The sequence below is a fragment of the Corvus brachyrhynchos genome, unplaced genomic scaffold (genome assembly GCF_000691975.1).
Source record: "Corvus brachyrhynchos isolate BGI_N302 unplaced genomic scaffold, ASM69197v1 scaffold245, whole genome shotgun sequence".
NCBI classification, from domain to species: domain Eukaryota; kingdom Metazoa; phylum Chordata; class Aves; order Passeriformes; family Corvidae; genus Corvus; species Corvus brachyrhynchos.
In genome coordinates this window covers 6,072,339-6,090,224 of record NW_008238988.1, presented here as the reverse complement: position 1 = coordinate 6,090,224, position 17,886 = coordinate 6,072,339, and the positions used below count along the sequence as shown (strand labels likewise).

Genomic DNA, 17,886 nt, shown 5'->3' with positions numbered 1-17,886 from the left:
ATGAGGGAGCAGGAGCCTCAGTTTTGCATTTCTGAAGCACAGCAATGCCAGATTCTCATTTCAGGAATTCTTGGAGTTAATAGTATTTCCAGACTTTGAATAATTAATGTGTCAGCTCTACTAAAGCTCTTCTAATTTAAATTTCACCTTCAGAAAATCAAAATGTTTTATAAACACACAATATGCACCTGGAAATTCTCTTCCACCACAGGAGCCCAACTTCAGCTGTAGTTCCTAATCCTAGTTATGGCCCAAACTGTATTTTCACCCTTTAAGTGTAAAAATTCTGAATAAATCTATTTGGGATTGTTACATTTTGGCAGATTTGAAGGGGCTTAATGTATTTTTTAAATTGCAGGACAATGCACCTGATGGAAGGAGAGTTACCCACCTCCATGTCAGGGAGCTGTGGGGCGAGCATCAATGGGAAGCTGTACATTTTTGGGGGATTTGATGATAAAGGATACAGTAATCGGGTATTGTAGTTTTTTTTTTTTCCATAACATTTGATTTTAATAAGTACTAATACTGACCTTGTTGTTTATCTGATGTATTTGTATTTGAATTAAAGAGAAATTTGAGGAAAAGCTTTATTTTTCTAAAACTTTCTGTATTTATGCCAGTACTTTCCCAATTAGTTTTTAAAAAAAATATTTTGACAGCTTTAATTGAGATTAATCTCTGAATATAACTTTTATTTTTATTCTTTGATAGCAATTCACTGCCTTAAATAATCAGGTAATAATTAAGGTTAAAATAGAGCTACCACTTTTCCTTGTAACTGAACACTGAATTAACAAAGTAGCTGAAATCAGTTGTTTTATCATTTAATATAAATGAAGTCAGAGTTCATTCCTGACTAGAAAATCAGTGAAATGGAGCCTCTCATCAAACTTGCTGCCAATTCTCCCCCTTTAACTTCGTTTTTGTGGTGTGTTTGCCATTGTAAGCTCACTGCCAGTTCCTCTTTTATTTCCTGACTTCTGGGGGTGGTGGGTTGTTTTTTCTGGTGGTGATTTGTGCTTTATACTGAAAACATTGTAATTTTTTTTTTCCTTTCAAGCTGTATTATGTCAATTTGAGAACAAAAACTGGAACCTACAGGTGGAAAAAAATCACAAATTTTAAAGGTCAACCTCCCACACCACGTGACAAACTTTCCTGCTGGGTGTACAAGAACAGGTAACATGTGAAAAATATTTAACATGTGTTAATTGCAGAGAGAAAGTGTTAAAAAGTGAAGAGAACAGAGGTTTGGGATGCAGGAAACTCTAGTTTTTAGCTTGACTTGCTGTAGGATTTTCTAACAGCTTTGCACCAGAATTTCCTCACATGTGAGCTGAATTAATGGTAAATAAAACCCCACTTCAGGAGAGGGTTGGAATATTTAGGGAAAGTTTGTGGAATGCTTTGAGACTTTAGAAAGTCACTATGCACTATTTCATGGTTTTAACACATTAAAAATCAGTATAAAAATCACTTTCTCTGTTCTATTCATTATTTTAAGCATTAAATTATTACCTGCAATAAATACATTTAGTATCTTTTCAAGGATTTTAACAGCTGACAGTTCCAAAGGCATTTCAGTGATTTTCTTTGTCTTGCAAGAACTGAGTCAGCCTGGACATTTGTGGTGCAAAAGTGACTGAGCATGTTTAGAAAATAAACAGAGTTTGCCTAAACAGAAATACTCCAGGTTTTGTGTTTATTATGGAAAATGTTGGATAATGAGGCATAAGTGATCACAAGAAGGTACCATGTCAGTGACTTGTTATTAAAGCTCTTACAAACAAGTCAGAATATGATATATAGTGAACATTATCAAATGGAAATGATTTATCTCTTTCTGGACTCCACATCTAAAGAGGTTTTGCAGAAGCTGTGCAGTGCCCCTGGGTGCTGTATCTTGGTTTTGTAATTCTCATTTAACTGCAAGAGATAGGAAAATACAGATATTTGAACAACTCCCCAGCTGTTAACACGAGATCATTCAAAACCAAATGCATTTATTCAGAGTATTGGGTCATCTGCATGCTGAGAAAATCACCTCTTTTAGATGATAGAGTGGAACCTTTCTATTTAAAATGGATTACTTACGGATGGCCCTTTCCTGGGTGGAATATTGGCCTGGGAAGTGTGTGAGGATCCTTGCCATGGGAGATTCCAGTAGTGCTTGGTTGAAAAATCTCATTTTAAGACAAAAAAAAAAAGATTTTTTTATGTCCCAGGCATCTGTGGGACAAACATTGGGAACATCTGTGTACAACCTTTGGCAAGAAAATACAGCAGGAACACAGGAATTTCACTGGAGAAGGGCAGGAATTGGAGCAGAAGGAGGCATTTCACTGTCCTGGGTGTTATTTCCCATTTTTTGCCTGAAAACAGCACTTCAAATAAACTTTGGAGGGAGGAACAGAGACTTTGAGGTGTCTTGAATTATTTCCTTGTGTGAGTTTCAGTCGGGTTTGTTGAGGGTGTAGCTGTGACCTTCACCTCATCAGGGTTTGCATCATCAGGTACAACACAAAATGTTTTCATTGTTTATATTATTGCTAGTGCAGTAGTAACCCAAAATATTAATTATTACAGCTTAGTCATCTTAATCTTGTTTACAGAGCAGCTCAGTGAACTGGTTTTGTTGTTGTTTCAGGCTAATCTATTTTGGGGGTTATGGCTGCAGGAAGCACAATGAGCTCAGTGATTGTTTCGATGTCCACGATGCATTTTGGGTAAGAGATTTGTCCCCATTGCCACTGATTTGTCCTTTCAGATTGAGGGAAAAAAAAGATCCTGTTCATCATCCTTGATGAGTATGAAAATTTGTCTGGTTTTTCTTTTATTTGTAGCATCAGCAGAAATGCAAATTGGGAATCTTTTAAGATTTGAAATTCCAGGTATTGCACGTTGGGAGTGGTGGTTGTTCCACATATTCCAGGTTCCCAGTGCTGGGCTTGGAGTGCAATGAATTAAATGCTGTCAAAGCAGGAAAAAGGCAGGATTTCAATCTGAAAGTATAATTTAAAGTTTGAACTCCCAGAAAATTATGTGATTTATTTCTTTGAAGTAACACCAGGGAATTTGTAGCTTCCCAAGTCTAACTGACAAATACTCTTAGTTAATTTATTGAATTTGTTCTCCAGAAAGGCACCTGGATTATCAACTTTCCTACAGTAATTTCATCTAATTAATACAAAGATGACTGATCGGAAGCTCCTGATATCAAATGGTAAAGGTTGACACACAGGAATTAGTATTTTTACAATCTATTTATTTCTCAGTGTGTTACAATAAAATTGAGAAGGTGAAATTTGTCTGCTGCAGTGTCTGATGTTGGGGCCCAAAGCCAATTTTCAGATGTCACCAGCCTGAACATCCCTGAGCACTGCTGACCTTCAACTGAGTCTAAGCTGCTGCAGCATTATTAAAAATATCACCACATCTTCTAATGAAATTAAAACTACTTTAGTTTATTCTCTGTTTTAACAGATCCCTTCTAGGTTTGTATCCTTCAATAAGCAGAAAGATTTTTAAATAAAATATTTTTTTTAATTTCTTCTTTTTTAGGAAGGACAGATATTCTGGGGATGGCACAATGATGTTCATGTTTTTGATACAACCACACAGACATGGTCTCAACCAACAATTCGAGTGAGTGGTTTTTAGTCTCATCTCTTGACATAATTGTGATTTTACTGAGTTTTGAATAATTACTGTGCTCTAGACATTGATGCTGGCAAAAGTAATTTGAAGGGACACCTTCCACAATCCCAGGGTGCTCCAAGCCCCTTCCAGCCTGGCCTTGGACACTTCCAGGGATCCAGGGGCAGCCACAGCTTCTCTGGGAATTCTATTCCAGGGTTTCCCCACCCTCCCAGCCAGCAATTCCCAATATCCCATCCAGCCCTGCCCTCTGGCACTGGGAAGCCATTCCCTGTGTCCTGTCCCTCCATCCCTTGTCCCCAGTCCCTCTCCAGCTCTCCTGGAGCCCCTTTAGGCCCTGCAAGGGGCTCTGAGCTCTCCCTGGAGCCTTCTCCTCTCCAGGTGAGCACCCCCAGCTCTCCCAGCCTGGCTCCAGAGCAGAGGGCCCCATGCATTTGGAAAACTGTATCCATGTACAATTAACATGGAAACCTGTCACAGATAAGAGGAGATGAAAATATTCTATAAAGTTCCTAAAATCCAGGTGAGTTTATGTAGGAACTCAGTAGAAATTGTATATTTTAAAGAGTGTCTGACAGTATTTTATGGTCTTTACAAGATATTCTAAAATTCCTATAAAACCAAATGCAAAAACTAAAATTACCATTGCAAAGTAAAAGCCAGTTTTGCCACCTTCAGTTCTGATTTACACTGGGAGGACTTCTTGACATGTGGATATAACATCAAATTTTAAGATGTGATTTCCAGAGGTTTTAGTGGCAGTTCCTGATGATTTGTACATCAGAAAATACAACTGTCCAGGAGATTTGCTGATGTTCTGAAGGGTTATTTTGGTTCTTTCAGGGTGGAGATCCACCTCAGCCTCGAGCAGCTCATACATGTGCTGTGCTGGGAAATAAAGGTTACATCTTTGGAGGACGAGTGCTGGTAATTAAATATTTTCTTGGCAGTCATATTATTTTCCTGGCAGTTATTTCTTTTTCATTTTGTAGTAGGAAAAAAATCCCAAATGTCTTTGGCCTAACCTGGATGTTCAGGGCTTTGAATCCAGGATGCTGCTTGTCATCACCCTCTACAAAAAGAAGAGTATATCTGTCTGTAATGTTAATGATTGTCCCAAAAAAAGGTAAAACATAGATGACTACATGGTAAATAACAGATTCGAGTTGGCTTTATAATTTAATTTTGCCCTTTTTTGCACATAAGTGACTGAAATACAGATGTCTGGAAGAGGTAATAGACAAAAGGATGCAATCTGTGCATATTTAATTTAGGCCTGGATTGTGGCTGTGTGATTTTAACTCTTCCTGACTCTTTTTAACTTAAAAAAGCCATAGGCATCACCCCCCTGATTATCTGTACCTAAAAAACATGAAGCCACCCCTGGTAAGCAAGGAGATACTCAAACCTCTCGGCAACACTTGGAAATTCTCCAGTGCTAATTAAAGGAGATTTTCTACTCAGTTCTTCTCTGCTGAAGCATTAATATAAGAAGAGATTCTGTAAGGCAAGTTAAAACCCTCCCAGTTTAAGTTACTGTGCACTCTTGTATTTTATTTTTAATTTAAGTCTTTAGCTCTTTTCACTACAGCTGATTTTAGAGCCTTTAATCCTACTCAGCTAGAGGATGAGCCTGGATGTTTTCTATCTCTACTCCAGAAAGTGACAGTGAAGAAGCTTCTGAAAGCCCCCAGTGCTGAGTTCCTGTAGTTCTGTTCTAGACAAGAGAAGGAATTAGTTTGGGAATGCCCCACGGTGAACGTGTGCCAACTCCACCTTGGAAAGCTGCCACAGCCTCACGCCCTGTATTCCCACGTCCTGGCAAACAGCAGTGTAAAACTGCACTTTGTTCCCCATTCCCTGTTTTTCCTGCTGTGACATTGCTTTGGCAAACCTGCAGTGCTTCCACTCCTGCTGCTCAAACAGAAACCAGCCCCACCCACCAAACAGGGGCAGAGTGACCACACCATGTCCAGCCACTTTCCAGTCTCAATGGCTTCCCACAACTGCAGGAGGTTTTTATTTAAGTGCCTTTCCAGAGCAAACAGAAAAGAAAGTAATGAAAATTGATGCTGTTTGTTCTTGCCATTATGTGACCTTTGATCTCTGGAATTGTTGCTCAAGCCTGAGAGAGCTGCACTCAGCACCTTCCAGAGCTGTAGGTCTGGACAAACTGGGTTTGCAAATAACTGATGGAAATAAAGAGATTGGAGAAGAGGTTGAAAAATCAGGGTTATCCATGCTCTAAGTGAGCCCTGTGCCTCTGCCCTGCACTTGCTCTGTTCTCTGTGCTCGTAACTGAACCCTTGCTGACCACAGCCAAGTCCTGCTCCCCACTCAGGGAGCTGAGAGGGGAAAGAACCCAGCTGAGAAGATGCAAAGGTGCAGCCCAGGCCCTCCTGCCCTGCCAGTTATTCCTGAACATTTCCAAAGCCTCCTTCCCTCAGGGATTTGTCAGTGAGGGCTCTGTGCTCACCTCAGGGTTGCTGCACTCTTGAACTGCTCTGTAACTCAAGCTGGGGTTTCATGCAGCCTCTGCAAGTGAAATTACAATTTAGCTGGAGCTCACCTGTCATTCCTCCACTGTGCTGCTGCATGATTAGATCTGCCCTCAGAGGATTTGCCCTCAGGCTTCTGTTTAACTCTGTTTGACACTACAAGATTCAGAAGGCTCTAATCTGAAAAGGTTTTTCTCTTCAGCTTCCTTAAAAACTTGCCAAATTTCAGTGAAACCACTTGGGAAAGTGTGTCAGAGAAGAGTGAAATTGTGGAAAGCTGTATTTAATTCTGTAGGAGAGCAGCGAGTGTAATTTTCACCTTGGTGATTATTATTGATCCATTTTCTATCCTAGAAATAAATGGAAGGAAACATAAAAAGGTGAGGGAACATTCAGTGGGGCTTGAGGAATTAATGAGAGTCATGAAACGAGAAAGCTAAAGACAGCAGAAAAACACTTAAATTTCCTGACGCCAGCAGTAATTCCTCCCCAAAGGATGAAGTTTTGCTTTTCTCCAGAAATTAAGGAGCAAATACGGGGTTGCTCTGCTCCTCCTTCTCCTTCTAGTTCACCATAATACAAATCTTCCCAGGGAAAAGGCTCTGCAAGGAACCAGAAAGGGCCAGGAAGTGTCATGAGGCTTCTCCTATTCATCTTTCTGGGAGGAAAGGGCACCTTTTTCCAAACTTGGAGCTAGAACTGGTAAAAGAAGATGATGATGATGGTGATGATGAGAATCAGTTGTACCAGGAATCATTTGAAAACAGGCTCAGAAGTGTTATGTGGACTCAGTTCCTTCAGGTAAGCCCCTGGCAAAACAGGAATGGGAGAAAGTGGGAAGGAAGGAGAGTTAGTCCAGAAGTTGATGCAAGTCTTATGTTTGATTTAAGTGGAAAATTTTCATGTTGAGAATGAAGTAATAAACCAAAGTCTTTGCAGCAGCTCTTCACACATCTGGTGCCTTAATGTAAGCATGTTTATATTTTGTGTTACCCCTCCTGTCAGCAAAGCTCAGAAGATTCCTGGAGCTGCAATCCTTCTCTTGACAAAGCTTGGAGCTGGAATAGCTGTTTGATTGTAAATGCAGGAGGGAGAGCTGCAGAATTCCCTGTCCCAGCAGTGAATGTCACCCTTAAAGCCTTTCATCGTGCTCATCCTGAGACAAAGCAGGTCCTGCTTAACGTGCACTGGGCTGCAGAGAAATGAACTTGCCCGAGATAAGCAGGATGTCTCAGGAGCCCTCATAGCTCAAAGGGAAATGCAAACCCTCTTAGGAGGCTTGGTGCTCTTAAGCCAATTGAGAATCATTTTAGGATTGGCAGCAGAATGATTAAATACAGCAGGAAACAGAAATGCAGGAGAACTGTGTGGCAAGTGATGATCCCATAAACTTGTGTTCTTTCCAGCTTCCCAAAGAAGGGTTGGGTGGAAAGGTGCTTTTATTTGTTAAAGCCATGTTAAAGGCCTGAATCTTGTCCAGCTGGTGGTGTTTTGAATTCAAAGTGAGGTTGCTGTAATTATGCATCTGTCCAGCTGTTGAATCATGAGAATGTAAAGAATTTAATACATTGATTTCCCAGGCACCATGAAACTGAGAACTTCTCCATCTTCTACCCAATGCCTAGGAAAGGAAGGTCAGCGAGGAGGTCTCAAACAGGATCCTCTTGAAACCTTAAATTTCAACATAACAGCAGCTTTCTTGCTAGATACCATTCATATCAAATTGAATTACTCCAATATGATTGAATATTTTCAGTTGTAGAGGCCAGGACGTTGGGTTTTCCCCAGGAGTGCAGAAGATCCCAAGCGCATTTTGCTTTCTGCTTGGATGTTTTGGTCCTCATCCCCTTCAAAGCCACCAGAAGGAGCAGGAAACTGGATAGACTTGTCATGGAAGACAGATCTGTTCCCCTGGCTGTCAGCTGGACCACACTTTGGTGTTTTTAATCACCCTCTTGAGGGATTAAATGTCTCAGGCAATGCCCCAAACCCTCACAATCTGCTTGTCTTTATCCTGTTGCCCTCTCCAAAGGCATCCCAAAATGCTGGTTACCATTCCCTTCCCAGGACAGCAGGGTTAGCAGTACTTGGGCAGAGGAGGCCGTAGCATTCCTGAAAACCTTGCTGTTCCCCAAAATCCCTGACAGACTTCCCAGAGCTCTGCTGGACAGCTCTGGAAGTCCCTCAGACTCCCTCCTAGGGGTAAAACCACTGCTTTCAGCCTAGTTCTGCCTCAGAGGATCTGCAAGCTGGAGAAAGGCTTTTTCTAATAGATCTATGGACTGCCCAGGGAGAAAAGGAGTTGGAAGGTAAGGCAAGATGCATTTCCCTACTTCCCAGATGGTTTTTGTAGTCCCCAGGGGAATCACAGCTGCCAGTCAAGCAAGGAAATCCTTTTATCACCTTCACCACCCCCAAGGCAGTCAGAGACTTCCTCCATCTCAAATCACAGGCAGATAAGTAAGTGGAAGGATTTCTGATTTGATTTTATGGCAAATGCTAAAGGGTCCTAAAACCTTGTCCTTGCTGGTGATCACTTTGTAAAAGGAAAAGAGGGAAAAGCACAGACAATGATGGACTTTTAATGGGAATATACTGAGTACAGCACTACCAGGATACTCCAAGGAGTAGTGGCCAGACAGGAGGATACAAACTTCTGATCATGATGTCAAGAAAAATAACATGAGGCAACAATAGGAGAGTAAAACACCTTCTGCATTTCCCTGCCAGGAGTTCTGTGGATGGAAGTTAAATACATTTGCAGGAATTGGATAAATATAACAAAGTTCTTCACTATTAAAAGCTAAAATTGGCCCCACAGTGCTGTTGCATGACTGGAAATATTCCTGACAGGCACTTTCCTGAGAGTTGCATGGTTTTTGTGAGGAGAAAAGCTTTTCATCTGCCACATAATTCAGATTTATATTAAGGCACATGGGTACAGATTTCTTCAAAATACTGGTACTTGGAATATTCTGTCCCAGGAAGGCTTCACTGAAATGCTTTGTTTATTGTTTGCTTAAAATAACCCGACTGGGGATTTTATTTCTTTGTTTTAGCAAACCAGAATGAATGATTTGCACTGCCTGAATTTAGACACTTGGACTTGGTCTGGAAGGTAGGTTTGCCTCTGTAACACTTCAAACTGAATTTAGAAGATGGAAACATATTGTTAAATAGTTCCAGAGCCTATTCCTGCAGCTTTTCCAAGAGGAGAATGAGGGTTTGGGGACTGCTTTAACAGCTGCGAGGTTGTGATTTCAATTGAATTTAATTTGATGGTGGTTACTAAGCTTTTCCTGCTCTGCACTAAAGCGTTGATGACGCTGTTTAAAGCACAGCGTGGAGTGATTTAACACCCTCGTTTTCAGGCTGGGTACATTTATCCATATGGAATTCCAGGTTTGAGGGCTTTTTGAATGCTGGGTTTACTGTCTGTAGCTGAGCTAATCACAGCACAAATTGGGAAAGGGCCTCTTCCATAAAAGACCAGGAAATCCTAAAAATGAAGATTTTTCCAAAATTCAAGTTATTTCTGTATTGTGATCCAAGAATAGCTTGTAAGATTTATCCATGATTTGGTATAGACTTGGATCCCTGTAAATTTAGGAATCTTCTGTTCAGCTATTGCAGCATCTCTGCAAAGAGTCTTTGAGAGACTGAAAAGAGCGATTTAAGACTAAAAAAAAAAAAAGATTTAAGCTATTGGGGAGAAAAAAGAGTTTTCACAGTGTGTGCTGCTGTTGGCACCTCACAGGAGATAAAGTGTTCATATTTATTCATTATGTATTTCATCTCTTAATCACAAAAGGAGCCCATAAATAATTATTAGTAAATTAAGATTTTATTTCCTAACCAGCCAAGTTTTTTTTCTTACTCAACTCTACACAGCTTTCTTAAGGAGCTGCATAATATGAACCCACTAACCCAGGATTATCAGCCAGCAGGAGATTGCAAGATTTATTTTAGCTGCCACTACCCAGAAGTTGCTTTCCTTACCTTGAGCTCTACTAAATTGTCATTCAGTATCAGGTTATTTCTGGTAGTGGGATCATTTCTTGTGCATGAAAATTGAAATTTTATCACTGATCAGTATCTGTTTTATGGGGTTTTTTAACCATCAAAGCCCAGGCTGCCCCTTGGCCAATTTTAGAAGCTTCTTTTCCAAAGCAGGCACTTGGATTCAAACAAACATTGCAACTTGGCCTCAACTTCAGTGCCAAATTTAGCAGGGCACTTCGCAATCCCTGTTTAATTCTGTCTGATCCCTCAGCCTTTGCCTCCAGAGGGAAAACTCAGCAATTCCCAGCAGGGAGATCCCTCCAGTCCTCACCCAAGGCAATTCTGGGCACGGGGCAGCTGCTCCAGAGGGAGCCACGGACAATAAATCCCAGTTGGGTTTGTCAGGACCTGGATTTCTTCACTGGGTGCAGAGGGAATTCAGATGGGTGTCTGCACTGCTCAGGCTGAGCTCACATGTGTGTGTGAGGTGTTACCTCAGGAAAGAGGAGTTAAAAAAACAACCAAAACTGGTTTTTTGGGATATCAGCATCTTTACTGTTCACATTCTCAAGCAAACCCAGCTAAAATAAAATCAATTTCAAAGCAGCTCAGCTGGAACAGATTTCAAATCTGCATTTTGATGATACGAGATTCTAATAAACCTACATCTGTTTTGTACTTAGGAAATCCCCTCTTTACTAATATTTATTTCAAAGTTGAAGGTTGAAGAGCTGGTGGCTTTGGGATGAAAGGCAAAGCCACGATTCTTGTGTCATTTAAATTCATTTTCCTTGGAGTGGAGAGGCCCCTGAGGATTCATGAAATTTTTTCTCAATTAACTGTTTCCATACATGTACATGCAGTTTATTTGGGTATTTAATCTGGTTTTTCACTGGGGAAATACCCAAAGTTGTTCTAGGACAAACTGAAATTTTCTGCCAAGTTGATTTTCAGCTTCGTTTGAAAATTTGGGGGTTTTTGTTTCTTTATTTCACCCAGGATTAATATCAGTGGAGAGAAACCCAGAGATCGCTCCTGGCACACGCTGACTCCCATAGGGGATGACAGACTTTTCCTTTTTGGTGGACTAAGCTCTGATAATGTTCCTTTGAGTAAGTAATGTAGAGATTATTATTCCATTGTGCACTTCAACTCATGCAGACAGGGTGTGGGATAGTCTTACAGGAGTTCCTTTTGTAGAAAAGGCAACTTGTTTTCATGAAAAAAACTGGAAGTAGCAAAAATAATTTTAAGACAAATAAAAATAATAATAATTTTACAGATAAATCCACTGGGAGGATTTTCTCAGTTTACCCAAAAGAAAGATTAAGTGTGTTTTAATTCCAGATTTCAGTGCAGTGAGGGTTTTGTGACAACACTAAATTACAAAGAGGGAAAAGATGCAGCTTCATGAAGTGATGATGTTACTGTTAGCTAAATAAAACATGCTCTTAGAACACAGAGCTGTTTGTGTGGATAAAAAAAAAGGTAATTCTTGGTCCCCAAAACCCCACTAATGAGTGTTTTTACATTGTAGGTGATGGTTGGATCCACAGCATTGCAACAAATGGATGGAAACAGCTCACCCATCTGCCTAAGAGCAGGCCTAGGTACAGAAACATAAATCCTGTGTGCTGAAATTGTATTAGGTTTAAAAATTAACCAATTTTTAAAGTATTGAACAGTATTTTTATGCAGTGTGGTTGAATAGTTTGCTTTAACATCTTATTTGCCTTCATACCTCATTTTGTATTTGTGTTTCTGTTATCACTGATGCTTACTTGCATGAAAAGATGTTTTTGTGATGAAGGATCTGGGTGTCCAACTAACCTGGTGCTCTGTAGCCAAATTATTGTTGATAAACAAAACCATAAAAATTTGTGGAAGTAATAACCAAGGAGAATAATAAAGTTGATGGATTTTTAGACACAGGGGAGGAGAGAACCATGAAAAAGTTGATGCAAATTTCAGGGTTCAAAAGCAAAACTGAGTGTTAACAGTGTTTGAAGCATTATCTGTGTTTCTAAGTTCAATGCTGTTGCACTGGTTTGCTCTAGATAGTAAATATTCAGGTTTTCATTGAATTCATTCTCTGCATTCACCCAGGAACTCTCGGCACAATTTTCTGTCGTTCTTTTCTGATACAAAAATGTCCAGTTCTGGTCTGCTTCCTGCCTTGTGTCTGTTACTGAAATATCTTCACCTCCATTCATTTTTTTCCCATTTTATACTGTTCTGGGCTGTCTTTTAAATACAGCAGCCACAGCTAAACCAACTTCTCTGCTTTCTTACACTTCAGACTCTTTCAAGCCCAAATAAACTCAGATCTCAGCCTCACCGAATATTTTCTTTTTATGATTACTGATGTTTTCTTTTTATGATTACTGGTATTTTTTTTTTGTGATCTTTATTTAAGGGCTGAGGAGTCCTTAAATACAGCACATCAGTAGCAGCCAGGGGTCCGTGTTCAGTTCTTTAATCTCCTAAACCTTCCCTGTGACATGATTTTTACTGGAAAAGGCTCAGGAAGGGCTGGGATGTGCTGGGGAGCAGCCCCAGGAGCAGCAGCTCAGTAACCTCTGTGCCCTGCTCTGCAGTGGGGCTGGGATCAGGAGCTCCTGAGCCCCCCTGGGTGGTTCCCAGGCAATCCCAGGGCAGATCCCACAGTGGGATAGGAGTGGAGCTGTGTCCTGGCTGTGCTGGCTCCTGAGGGAGCAGAGCCTTTGGGTCACATCCTGGCAGGAGTCTCTGAGCTCCTTCAATTCCAAACATGGGTCTCCACCACCTGAGGATTTTGGGATTTGGGTTTTAGGGCTGAGCACCTTTCATTGACCTCAATCTTTATAGAAGTAAAGGACCTCCCCTCCTTCAACCAAACCCCAAAACCTCATTAACCTTGTTCAGGAACTCACAGAATCTTAGGGTGGGAAGGGCCCTCTGGAGATCCTCCAGTCCAACCCCCTGCCAAGGCAGGGTCACCTGGAGCAGGTGACACAGGGATGTGTCCAGGTGGGTTTGGAATAGCTCCTGGAAACCTGGATAAAAGGCGACATACAAAAAACCTGTCTGTACATTGAACTGTTAAGTGTGAAGTACTTTTGCCATAATTGTATTTACTGCAGGGTCTCTGCAGCTGGAAGAGCTTTAAGGCAGTTCAGTTGCTCCTGTGACTTAAAGTGCAGGGCAGTAATACATACATGTGTACTTCTTTTATATATTTCTCTTCTTTTGTAATACATTTCATTGGTGTCTTTTCCTGATGCTTCTGCAGCTCTGAATCCCTCCCTAAATTCTGAAGAGAATAATTTCCTTCAACCTTCAGTTGTAGTAATTTCTAAAAAAACTGCCTTCTCGGGTGATGCTGAATTGGTAGAAAATACTGTTCCTCTTTCTGTCCATCAGTTGTACTTCAGCCAACGTTTTGCATGCTGGGTTTAAATAGAGAACAAACTGTTTAACTCCTGGATTCCCAATGTTTTCATTCCCATGTAATGCTGTTGCTGTAGCTGGAAGAGCCCTGTGTGATTTCAATAATGTGCTCTGTTAGAATGTTTAGGTGATAAGTTAGAGCAGCCCATGGGAGGACAGAAACTCTCAGGCAGTAGGAAAAGCCTCAGGTTGCGAGCTAGGATGTCACCAGAATCAAGGCAGGAAAGGCTTCCCAGTGTTCTCCGTGACCAAGCCCAGAGTTTCCCTAATGCAGATCAGGCAGAGACAGATCTGTCCACAGGTATGAGGAAGGGAAAAGGTGAGGTACCTCCTAAGGACTGATGTGAATGGAGAAAGAAAGGGGGAACGTTTATTTTTGCACGAAACTTCAGTGGTGCATTTGATTTTGGTTCAGTAGCTCTAAAGCCGATCAGCAGTGGTGATAGACCAGCAGAAAAATCTGATGGTGAAAAATAAATCTCACGAGGGGTGGCTGCTGAAAGGGCAGAAGCTTTGTGAAAACAAGATTATAAAGTCAGGCTTTGCTTTTGTGGGGTCTTTATTGTGTATCATAAAACTTCCTTGGTGTGATGTAAGTCATCGACTCACAGAAAGTGATCCCAGGAATCTTTTGGGGAAGTGTGAGACTGCAACAGGATAACTGGAGATCCAAGTGCTCAGGGATCTGTGTCAGTACGGAGAACCCCCCAGTCTGAGAGCCATGAGATTTGTATTTCTGAATCAAAGAAAGTGGAAAATTGCCAAAGGAAAAGCTTGGCAAAAGCTTGGTTTGTAGAGTTGTCTAAAAATTTTCCACTGTGGTGATAAGTAAGACAAAGTTTATATGCCCAGAGTACAGAAGAGTCAAATAATGACAAAATACATTGGTCTGTATGAAAATAACTCTCATGAGGTGGGGAGTCACATTGCTCTCTCCTTTTATATTACTAAACAAACAAGTGACATATTTTAAGGTGCTATTTTTTACCTCTGAAATAATGGCTTGGTCTTGCTGATAACACATGACTCCTTGTTTCTTGGGCACTCATTGTGTTTCTGGTTTTATTTCCAGGTTGTGGCACACAGCCTGCCTTGGACAGGAGGGAGAAGTGATGGTGTTTGGTGGCAGCAAAGATGATTTGCTTTTTATGGACACGGTCAGTAAACTGAACAATAAATCCCATCACTGGGATAGTTATAATTGATATAAAATCGTGGAATGCTTTGAGTTGGGAGGGACCTTAAAGTCCATCTAATCCACCCCCCTGCCATGGGCAGGGACACTTCCCACTATCTCAGGTTGCTCCAAGCCCCTTCCAGCCTTGCCTGGAACACTTCCAGGAACAGGGAGTCCAAAATATCTCTGAGCAAATCAATTCATAAATATATTTTTATATAGGATTTTAATTTAAAAAAAAAAACAAAACCAGATTGAGACCTTGGCTCAATTTGGTAACTGAAACCATTATAAATTACACATCGCTGAGAAAATTATTATAATTTACACACCACTGATTGCACTGAGGAGTCCCCACCTGAGGCTTTCTGGACGGAGAGAATAAAAAGGAATTTGTAATTCAGATTCCTTCTAAATAGTTAGTCAGGTATAATCAGTTGTAAGTCATGCACGTGGTAATAAATGTGACATTAATCTAGAAAATACCTGAGGTAGAGAAGCTGTTTGCCATTCTAATGGTTCTCATTTTTCTGTTGTTCAGGGTCACTGCAGTGATTTGTTGATATTTCAGACTCAACCTTACTCCCTGCTCAGGTGAGTTGGAGTTACAGAATCCCAGAATGGTTTGGGTTGGGAGGGACATCAAATCCCATCCTGTTCCATGGGCAGGGACACCTCCCACTATCCCAGGTGGTGTTTCAGCCACGTACTCCTGCAGAAATGGGGTAAAATACCCAATTGCCTCCTCAGGAAATTCTTGAACCCTTCAGTGTGTGATGCTGCACAGCAGTTTAATCACTGGTGCTGTGTAATTCCCTGCATGTGCACCCACAACACCTGTAATTAACACCTGTAATTAGTGCACATCACCAGCTTTTATTAGGTGTCATTTGTTAGAATATAAACCATTTACTTGAATTTTTTTTTTCTTTTTTCTGTTTTCCTTCCTCAGGCTGTGTCTTGACTGCATTGGGAAGAATGCAGCTCTCTTGGAGAACCAAATTCCCTGCTTGCCATCCAAACTTCTGCAGGAAGTGCTGAAAAAAATCACCTTTTGGGCTGCCATGACCCACAGGCAGGAGAGGAAAGCTGAGACTGAGAGACAAAGCCAGCTCCACTCCACATGAACCAGGGCAGGGAGATACTGGGACACCTCAGAGTGGTTTGGTAGTGAACTTTGCTGCTGTTCCAGAACAGCTCTGTGTTAAGCTGGGTTTTTAAGTGAAGTTTGACAGCAAATCCTTTTTATGGGAATCTCTTGTTTCCTGCGTTACGGAAAACTGATACAACTTCATTTCTAGATAATTGTTCACCTCTGCTGTCGTGGTCTTGACCATACAGCCCACGCAACCTGTTCTTTTGGAAGGGGACATGATGCATTTCAGCTGGATAAAATATGGTTTAAGTCTCAAAATCCTCTTTGGCCTTATCCCATCAGCCTTCCCAAAAAGATAAATTCAGCTTGGTGTCTTGGGGACACTCACTGTTTGTCAGTCCTAAAGGTAACGAATTTGCCACCACCACCACCACCAAATGTTGATTCCACCAGCCTCTGACCAAAATCCAACCATGGAGCCCCACACCTCATGCTCCAAGTAGGAAAATCCATCAGGGAATTGTGGAACTTGGAAGAAAAAGCTGCAACGAGCAACATCACCTGGTCTCTATAGGAAAACTTCCGTTCATCACCTGGTTTTAATGTTTCTGCCATCAGGAAGTCCTTTTGGAAATAAGTTGTATATTGTATTTTGGATGTGCAAAGTTTCTATTTCATTCTTGTTTAAAAAAAGAACCAACCAAGTTGCTTATTTATTGTTTAAAAAAAAAAAAGCAAATGTAGTACTGGTTATTTTTCTGTTTCAAATATTTAGTTAACAGGAGCACAGTCATTAAAATTTTATAGAGAGTTGAATCGAGGCATTTTGACAAGTTTCTGATGATTTTGCAATCTGTAAAAATTAATTACTTGGGGAAAAGAGATTTGGGGGGAGCACATTTGTATCAAAAAGGCAGTTTTGTGACTGGGTATTTTAACAGCCTCATTTTATGTGCTGAACTCCTTCCCCTCCTTTTTTGGGGAGGGGGAGTTCAGATGCCCCCTTGAGCCCCAAGATTTGATTTTCGGGGAGATTCAGGTGCCCCCAAGGTTTGATTTGGGGGTTTGGGATTGCTTTGGTGGGTTCAGATGCCCCCAAGGTTAATTTGCAAGGGCTCAGGTGCCCCCCAGGTTCATTTTGTTGGGTTCAAGTGCCCCCAGGGTTAATTTTGGGAGGGCTGAGGTGCCCCCCAAGTTTAATTTTGGGGTTTTTCAGATGCTCCCAATGTGAATTTCGGGGGTTTCAGATTCCCCTGTTAATTTTGGGGGGGTTCAGGTGCCCCCAGGGTTAATTTTTGGTGTGTGCAAGTTCCCCCAATATGAATTTGGGGGGTTTAGGTGCTCCCAGTGTTAATTTTTGTGGGTTCAGGTGCCCCCAAGGTTAATTTGGGGGTTGATCAGGAGTCCCCGATGTTAATTTTGGGGTGGGTGCAAGTGCTGCCAGTGTGAAATTGGGGGCTTCAGATATCCTCATGGTTATTTGGGGGGCTTCAGATGCTCCTAATGTTAATTTTGGGAGGTTGAGATGCCCCCAGTGTTAATTTTTGGTGGGTTCAAGTGTCCCCAGTGTGAATTTGGGGTGGTTTGGGTGCCCCCGATGTTCATTTTGGGGTTATTCAGATGCCCCCAATGCGAATTTGGGGGATTCAGATGCGCCCAGTGTTAATTCGCGGTAGTCCAGGTACCCCCAGGGTGAATTCTGGGCTAGTTCAGGAACCCCCAGTGTTAAATTTGGGGGGTACGGGTGCCCTCAGTGTGAATTTTGGGGTGTTCACATGCCCCCAGGATGAACTTTGGGGTAGTTCAGGTGACCCCAGGGTGACTTTTGGGGTGTTCAGATGCCCCCAGGATGAACTTCGGGGTGTGCGGGTGCCCTCAGGGTGAATTTCGGGCTAATTCCGATGGCCCCAGGGTGAATTTCGGGCTAATTCCGATGGCTCCAAAGCGGGTTTCGCGGTGCCGCTGCCCCGCGCCTGCGCAGCGCCGCCGGAAGGTGCCGCCCGCCCGGCGGATGTTGCGGCGCG

The 17,886-nt window shown here is 41.6% G+C and overlaps 1 protein-coding gene across 1 annotated transcript in view; it reads left to right on the top strand.

Moving 5' to 3' along the window:
• KLHDC1 (kelch domain containing 1) overlaps nt 1-16,683 on the top strand; it is a 17,664-nt gene extending 981 nt beyond the window's left edge. Inside the window, exons 2-12 of the mRNA XM_017738878.1 lie at nt 359-476; nt 1,064-1,182; nt 2,651-2,729; nt 3,565-3,648; nt 4,504-4,587; nt 9,218-9,276; nt 11,160-11,272; nt 11,698-11,770; nt 14,662-14,746; nt 15,308-15,360; nt 15,719-16,683. Coding sequence (XP_017594367.1) covers nt 359-476; nt 1,064-1,182; nt 2,651-2,729; nt 3,565-3,648; nt 4,504-4,587; nt 9,218-9,276; nt 11,160-11,272; nt 11,698-11,770; nt 14,662-14,746; nt 15,308-15,360; nt 15,719-15,893 — 1,042 coding nt within the window. The 3' untranslated portion in view covers nt 15,894-16,683. The remainder of the gene's footprint in view (nt 1-358; nt 477-1,063; nt 1,183-2,650; nt 2,730-3,564; nt 3,649-4,503; nt 4,588-9,217; nt 9,277-11,159; nt 11,273-11,697; nt 11,771-14,661; nt 14,747-15,307; nt 15,361-15,718) is intronic.
• The last annotated feature ends 1,203 nt before the right edge of the window (nt 16,684-17,886 follow it).